The sequence below is a fragment of the Austrofundulus limnaeus genome, unplaced genomic scaffold, assembly GCF_001266775.1.
Source record: "Austrofundulus limnaeus strain Quisiro unplaced genomic scaffold, Austrofundulus_limnaeus-1.0 Scaffold2146, whole genome shotgun sequence".
NCBI lineage: Eukaryota > Metazoa > Chordata > Actinopteri > Cyprinodontiformes > Rivulidae > Austrofundulus > Austrofundulus limnaeus.
In genome coordinates this window covers 1,098-9,765 of record NW_013954548.1, presented here as the reverse complement: position 1 = coordinate 9,765, position 8,668 = coordinate 1,098, and the positions used below count along the sequence as shown (strand labels likewise).

At 40.3% G+C, this 8,668-nt stretch overlaps 1 protein-coding gene across 1 annotated transcript in view; it reads right to left on the bottom strand.

Annotated features, from left to right (window-relative positions):
* The window catches only part of LOC106537139 (polypeptide N-acetylgalactosaminyltransferase 10), a gene marked incomplete at its 5' end in the record, with an annotated part of 25,073 nt that overhangs the window by 15,737 nt on the left and 668 nt on the right, over positions 1 to 8,668 (bottom strand). The window contains 2 exon segments of the mRNA XM_014034512.1: positions 2,687 to 2,853; positions 7,966 to 8,104. Of these exon segments, the coding sequence (XP_013889966.1) occupies positions 2,687 to 2,853; positions 7,966 to 8,104 (306 nt within the window).

The window sequence follows — 8,668 nt, the reverse complement described above, 5'->3', positions numbered from 1 at the left end:
GTGCCTCGGTGGCACCCCTGAAAAGGACATCAAGGCTCTCTTTAACACTTCCTCCATGTACAGGTTTGCAACAATAGGAGAAACTGGGGATCCCTATACCTATAGGACCTGAGGACCTATAAAATTTTTTTCCTTTTACTTATGTCATTCCAACCCACAAAAAAAAACAAAGATCTAAAACAAACATAGGAAGTTAGAAACGATGACATCATCAAGCATTTACCAGGTTCACTCACATGTGAAGGAAATACAAAAACTAGGTCTGCACTGTGTTCTGGTCCATTTAACCCATCAGGTTTGTGTTRTTATTGATTTCATGCAGTTTGAGCTCAGCTGCTGTGATGATGAGGATGATGAAGAGGCAGAGGCCAGTTACTATAAAAGCTGGGCTTTGTTTTAACCATTTAACTGTCTCCCCTGAGACATTTTTTAGTTTATGTAACGGTGCCAAACCAAAGGTAAGAACTCGAGGAAGTCGTCTGTCACCCTGGTTTTCAAAATAAAAGCACCCGGTAGCATCTGGAAACGTTTAAAGGCAGAAACCGCACTATTTAAGAGGTTGGAGAGGAAGAATTTAACAAAATAAAAGTTAACAAACTAAAACTTTAATAAAAACGATCTGACGTTTTTAGAAACAAAAACTTCTTTGTTATTTATTGAACAAATATTGAGACACGAGTCTCAGGAATCAGATGTCAGGTTGGTTTCATGGAGTAAAACTGTTTTTACAACTAAAAACACATTTAAAGTCAGTTTTTCAGCTGATTATAAAGGAATGATGTTTGTTTTTCACTGCATTTATGACATGTTTGTATAAATCATGTGAATCTCAACAACATTTGGGTCAAAATTTGCCAGAAAGTCACAATTTTATTGTGTCAAAGTGAAAAATTAATCCATAAAATAAAACTTTTCTTCTGTTTTCATCTCCTCAGTACTCCATCAGAGGAAGACAGGAAATAAATATTCAATAAAACAGAAAGAGAAATGTTTTTCTTCTGCAACCACCCTCAGCAGAAACAAATAAAACATCCCAGGTATCCTGTGAGTCAGATCAGAATATCTACATTAGTTATGAKATTAATGTTGTGAAACACACTCTGCTGTAACGCTATAATTATACAACACAGGAACTAATTAGCAGAAAATAAAACTGTGATCTGAAAAAAACTTTTCATCAATTCTTTATCCTGCGGGCGTCAGCGGTGAGGAACCAGAACAAAACCACATGGATGAATAAAACAAGGTGAGGGTTGCTGAGGGTGGGCGGGGTCTGACAGGAAGTGACAGACGTGAGCACGTCGCTCGTCCTGTAACATCATCAAGGAAACCGCTGACAGCAGCCATTTATTCCTTCTCGTCCCACAAAACACAAACCTTTCATAAACTCTTTGAATTATTTAATGTTGAAGAAAATGGAAAAGAGGACAGGAAATTATGCACGGTGCAGCGGCCTTGAACCAAGCTTCCTGATGAATATCTTGTTCTCGCAGCCACTCACAGCATCGCAGATAAAGCTGCACTTGTCCCTTGATTTATTATGCAAGAGTTCAAAGCTGCAGCTTAACTCCAAAGTTCAAACCGATTAAGCTGCCGACGCAGAGAAACTCTATTATTCTCCTGCTAACCTCGCTAACACCGGCGGGCTCGCGTCAGCGCCGTCCACTCACAGGTTCACCAAACCTGCAGGAGCCCCCAGGCCCTCCACCCACTCTCAGTTTATTCTTCTAGTGTGAGATCAGATCAGTCCAGAGTTTACTCAGACATGATTAAAGATAACAATAAGTTTAGGAGATAAAAGCTTCAGGGGACTAATCAGGTTCAGAGGAAGTTCARCAAGTAAACTCTGCAAGAAACTGATTTACTCATAAATGGAAGTTTATCTGAAATATTAGCAGCGTTAACATCTTCATTTTTCTCTTTATTAATGCGAATTCTAAAATAATTACTTTCCTTTTTGGTCAAAGTGTTTTAAACGTAGACTATTCTCCATGACACCATCTGGTTTTCTTTTAAATAAACAGATTAATTTAAAGACTAGAATATCAGATACGGTTTATAAGAAGTTATTTAACCTCACATGTCTTTAACAACCATGAGACACACATCCTGTGTACAGTCTAATGTAAAGTCTAATAAAATGATTTAAGTTGATTTGTGCAGTGAATGCCTAGTGAGACCCCTTTTTCTTATCTATATTTGTCATTTGTTATTTCACAATAAAAGCCCCACAAAGTCAGATGAGTATTTGGTCATACTGAAACTGTCAGGTTGTTATAATCATTCAGGAGTCACTGTTGACTCTGAAGGCAGTGAGGAGCTTCAACAAAACCAGCCTGACACTGAAGTGCACCTGGACCTGTGCTCAGAAACAGTTTGTCTGATCTGCTGAATAAAGCGAACATGCAGCCGGGCCGGTGGGATGCAGCTCTGAAACATGACTCATCGGTGTATTTATGGGTGTGTGAGCATCGTTTGTTTATGAGAAACATCAGCGAGTGTCTGGAGAGCACATTTGGGTCTGTGCAGCAGCAGCCGGGTGCTTTCATTTCTGAGCAGATCATTATTTGGGCAACAGTCAGCAAACAAATGACTCAGTGGTTTGTGAGTGTGAGCAGCTGTTTGTGTGCAGAGACAAATAAAAGGCAAATATCAGCAGTCCGTCCCACGGACACAGCGAGCGTACCTTTGTCGCTGAAGTCGTCCACCAGGATGATCTCTGCGATGAGCTGTGGGGGTGAGCGGTTCAGCACGCTGTGGACCGTCCTCAGCAGCGACGACCAGCCCTCGTTATGGAACGGGATGATGATGCTGGTGTTGGGCAGCTTCTCTGCGTACAGCTTCTGTTTACAGCTGCAAACATGAAACAAGTGCGTTAAGATAAAAATAAGCTACATTCATCTGGATGTTAAACATTAGAAATGTGCCTTATTTATTTCCATTTTACATCCAAAGCAGATCCAGAGTCAGGTTCAGTCTGATAACAATAGAATTAATCTTTATTTCAAAACATAAAACAATAAATATATGATTYACATTCTGGTTAAATTAAAATATTCCTAATATTCTGTCGTATTTTTAGGATTTGTATTGTTATGATATTTTATCTTTCATGTTGTTTTATTGTTTATAAACGTTATATTGTTAAAAGTTCATCTGGGGACGAGCATTGCAAACTAGCTAAAACCATAAATGTTATAGTGTTTGTTATATGTAACACTTGTCTCCATGCAAATAAATAATGAAATGAAATGAATGACTCTCAGCTACTACCACACCAATCCCTGTAAAACGGCTGCATCAGACATTTTCTGGGGTTTTTAAAGTCGTTTAGCTGCGGCGGCCATCTTGACTCAAGTCTGAACGTTCCTCAGTTGGAAAGGTTGACTTGATGACTGGGTTCTGAAAGTTCTGTTCAGATCTGTTCAGGAGATATTTTACTGACAGTCCAGGCAGATAAACATGATCACTTCCAGCTGAGATTAATGGTGTTTCTGGGTTGAGTTTCTGATGAAAGGATTAGAACCCCTCACTGACAGACCCGTGACTCCGGCCTTTAGCAGAACCTGTGTGCTCGGCACCGGTCCAACCTGCACAATGTGCTGCTGTTTTAATAAGATGTAATGAAGCACACCACCTGCTGCCTCGCCCTTCTCTTCCTTTCTCCCAGGCTCTTTGTGAGATCAGAGGAGGACTCTGCAGAGCTGTAATTATCTCGGCCTCGCTCCGTGTCTCCAACACRTCATTCAGCTGAGGGATGAATGAGAGCTGCTGGAAGCTCCGGACCTGCCGGGAACCCATTGTCAGACACCTGTCACTCTCCTGTCACTCTGACCGGCCTCGCCCCGGGTCCAAGAACCCGACCACTCACCTCTGTGGTTCTGCTGAACAGACCTTAGTCTTACATTTAAAATAAAACTGTCAGCTCAGTTTGCTTTGAGTTTAACCAGGAGAAAATGAGATTTTTAGTCAATTATTTGAAAGTAACTGCGAGCGAAGCATCTGCCTGAATACGGATCAGTTTTGTAAGAATCCAGGCTGAAAAAACGCAGAAGGTTTGATGGATAAAAGAACCGAGCTGCTGCTAGTGGCTCATCAAGGTCACCACGGCACGCACACCMCTGGCTCTGTCACCTCCTGATGAACGACAGACTGAAAAGTAAGCCTCGTACAACATCATGATGTGAAAACTATAATGAATCATAAAACTTCTTAAACTGTGAGCAGCAGAAGGTTCTTGTGGTGGAAGTATTATATAACATCCCTAAGTGTTAAGTTACCTTGACATGTTCAGTCCTGTATCTCTCACTGATTACTGYCACAGATTCTTGATATTGATTCTTGATTCTTGATTCTTGCACATGCAACTTCTATTAAATAATATGAGACCAAACCACACAAGTTCACCTTGTTTTATTCACGTGTTTCTGCCTGAGTGGAATATTTTTCCATTACAATTGGCGTCACTCACGGGGACTTTTGGCTGCGCTTTGCCCATCCGGGCCAGCAAGAGGCAGGGGACAGCACTAACGGAGTTTGTCGTTTTCTTTCCGCTGCTTGGCACTAGGGCTGATACGATTAATCGATTAATCGACGACTAATCGATTATTAAAATAATTGATGACTAATTTAATAATCGATTAATCATCTTCTTTCTGTCCTTGACACACATGCACAGTAGTGGTAACTGGGGTAGGCCGTGGACATCACAAGACATTATACAGACAGGCTCTGGTATCATGGCTACCTGACAACAGAGCTCAAAGTGTGGGATCATTTTAAGACAATGAAAGAGAAACCTGTGTAATATCTGCAGAGCAGAACTTACCTTCCACAGCTATTATTTTTAGTTAGCATATAGCTAAAATCTAACCATGGTTATATAATAGCAGCTGCATTCTGGCACGATAAGCTCTTTATATATTATATATTTTATATATGTTTTATATTCAATTAACTTATGATCTGATTAGTCGACTAATCAAAAAAATAATCGGTGATTAATCGATTATAAAAATAATAGTTTGTGGCAGTCCTACTTGGCACCGGGACTGGTGGTTCTCCGTTTCGGCGACGGACGGGTGAAGCGGATRCTGAAAGGATACCGAACCTCTTGGCGGAAATACAGTGAGCTTATGAAATATTTGCTTTGGATTAGCTAAASTGAGCTAAAATTGCTAAGTAGGCCACGCTAGCCAGAATGCATTGAGTCACTATGTGGAAATGCTAAAGCTAATTTCATTCGGCCCAGTGAAAATTTATTCTAATATTTTAGACACACGCCTTTTCACTCTCTGCAGTTGGTTTTACATGAAAACGAGTCGGGGACTCGTTTTTAAGGAGTTGTTTGAATTGCTTTAAGGAGTTTTTCCAGCTTAATGGCAGGTTAGCTTTAGACGATGCTAGCCTCTCTGTCTTTGTTTCAGTAGGAACTAAAGAGGGACGGTTTTACGTCAAAACGAGTCGGGGACTCGTTTGTTTTTTTAAGGAGTTGGTTTAAAATTGCTTGTAAAGACTTTTTCTGCTGCGTGTAAACCAGACGCCCCTGACGCTCAAATCTCGCTCGGTCTGAACACATTATGATAATCACGTTCAGGGTTTTGTGCTGAAGGACATTTTTAGACTGATTAACTGAATTTAAAATCCAGTCTTGTAAAGTTTAAACAGAGGAACAGAGTCAGTGTTTCTTATCAATGTATTCATTCTGTTTAATATAAACAAAGTTGGTTACATTTTAATATTTGACGGAAAAGGTACCGCCTCCAGGGGTGTGACCAGGAAGTGAGAGGGAAACGTTGCTTTAAGAGGTTGATTCATCGTGAAACATTAGGCAGTCTCTGTCTTAGATCAGACTGTGAGGGATTGTTTTGGTTCTGATRAGACCCAAGGCCCTTTTYAKWCTCAAGYCTGCTGCTRGCTGCTTGGTAGCTGACTGAGTCAGGKTTTGAATAAARATTTTTAGAAGAGATCAACTGGTTCCTGYGAACTCATTCTGACTTCCAATGTGAGTTTCCTTCAATGTGACGAGTTAAAAACTTCACTTCCTGTTTTAAAGAGAACATTCTGAGACTTAATGGAAGTGGATGAGAGCTCTGAGGAMCCTCAGCAGTGAGAAACAGCAGGTGAAAGAAGACAGAAATATCTACTGATGTAGAATCTGTCCTAAAACGCAGTGAGGTGAGCAACAGACGAGCTGAAGATCACTGAAGATGGAAAAACCCTCAAAGAGGAGAAGTGGGGGAAAACCTGACAGCTCCACCTACATTAAGGACGATTTTCCTGCAGGAAGACGGTTGAACCAGAGCAAAGCACATCAAGCGTTTAACTCTGGATGCTTTCCATTCACTCCTTCTAGATTTTGACTCCACATCCCTTCTGCAGCCTGAACCCCGGTCCCCTGGTAGCTGCAGCGTGGGAGCATTAAAGAACTCTCTGCCGAGCGTTGCTTTGATGGAGCGCGCTGCAGCGATGCCCCGCCGGCGGAGGAGCGCAGGATGGAAAAAGCCTGTTTGAWGGCAGGAGAGGTCGCAGAAGGTGGGGAGATTCATAAATCTGAGAGAAAAGGATGAAGGAGGAGCCGTTTAGAGCAGTTTCTACGTGAAAGTGATGGCGGGGGTCAGGAGGAGGCACCTGTCAGCTGTCAGCGAGAGGAGAAGCTCTGACGGCTGATCCGTGACGAACCGGGTCAGCGGGTCTGAAGATGTTTACAGGGTTTTACTTTTTCAGAGCTGCTGATGTGTTTATTTTCAGTATTTTGTTCTTTAATGAGTCAGAGTCAGCTGGAAGTGGTCCAAACTACAAACACCTGTGCTGCTGGCTGCTGGCGTCTGTTGAGGCTTCGCTCTGCTCAGAGGACAACCTTCAACCTGACGGACAAAAACCTCCAGAATTCCTGTCATCTCTGAGGAGCTGGTAGTTACAGTTTTAAGAAAATTTAAATATCTCCTCGTATTGTTTAATCTGTGAGCTCTCAGATTATATGCTGGGGATCAGTCACATGTTTTATCAATCTGCACAAACGCTTTGTAATGTGGAGGACTGACTCCAGAATGTAATCCTGTGCAGATGTGCACCTATAAGTTCTCAAATATTCTTAACAATCCATTGAGTTGTTCAAGAATTATTTTGCTAACAGACCTCAGCACCGTCCTGCAGCAGCTGATAAAAGTAAAGCTTCAATAGAAACAAATAAAAACAGTTCTAATCTCTGACCTTTTTACAGGTTTCCAGTTTTAATGGACAKTTTCAGGTGTTTTTGCTTCTACCTGTTGGTTGTTTATGATCTCGTCTTTACTAACTGCAGGTTTTCCCACGAGGCCTCATTCAGCTGCAGATTTTTTATTTTTGTTTACCTCTGTGACTCATTCTGGTCCTAAACAGAGCTGAGCTGGAGAATTTAACCTTTTACACACCAAAGGTTTCCTTTAAGTTTGTGCTTGAAATAACACGCCCACTTATAATTAACTCTGTTAYAGAGTATACACACGTTTTAAAAATATCATGAATATGGCAAAAAACAACAAAACAAACTAATGGAAACCATAAAACCAATTGTAGATAATTCTGTTTTTATTCCTAAAGATAAAAGACGAGTTAGATGTACGACATGTTTTAGTAGCAGTGTAAACTAATTAGAAATATATATTTTTTATTATTAGATATGTTATTATTAAGAACAGACAGATGAAGGTTTACTGGGCTTATTGCCTCAGACTCCATCATAAACAGTTAAAACTGGGTCAAATGTACAGAAGTTTAGGGAATAATTAGTTTTTTCTTCACAGGTTGTTCATAAAATGTCATTTCAGCTCTGCAGCTCCTGCCGTCCTCCACTAAAAGAAACAAAATAAAAGTAGTTTCTGCTTTTTGCAACATGTTGATTTTATCTTTTTCAGTTTAGAGGCCATGAGAACGTGTTGCTTTGTGGTTTTCTTCCACAACATCTACACAAACAACACAACTCACTTTGGATGGCGGATGTCCGGGACGGAGCGGTTCAATGAGATCCTGTCGCTGACGAAGATGTTGAAGCCGTTCTCCCTGTAGGCCTGGTCCACCCGGTCAGCGTCTGTCAGAGGAAACGGTTTCCCCTGCTCACCGTTACCTGCATGAAACACAGGGAGACTTCACCACCAGGACCAGAACCAGAACCCAGTCTTACAGCATCAGAGACATGCAGCGTCAACGTAGCTCATTTAGTCTTTAGTTTTCTAATAAACAGTGTCTTAATCTTCAGATCTACTTCTTATCTAACTGTTTCACACAAACTTGTAGATTAATTAAAACAAGATGGCAAAAGAAAACTGAAACAATTCAGTTTGTAAAATAAAGCAGAAATCTAAMATTACAAAGTGTGTTTATTTCCTTATAAATTAAGAGTTGTGCAAAATCACATTGAGTGCAATTAATCATCTGTAAAACAGTCAACAATTATTATTTGCCTTTTTTTCGGAGAAAGAGAAAGAGAAAAAAAAGGAAATATAATTAGAAAGACTGAGAGAAATTAGAAAATATATTATATATACACCAAGAAAACACAAATCAACACACCCGACAGCTTTCTGTTCATCTGAAAATAAATGGGTACAAGAAAACATAACAACAAAAAACACATCTATTTGATTACAAAAATAATTATAATTTTGCTGTAAAGCATGTATACATATAC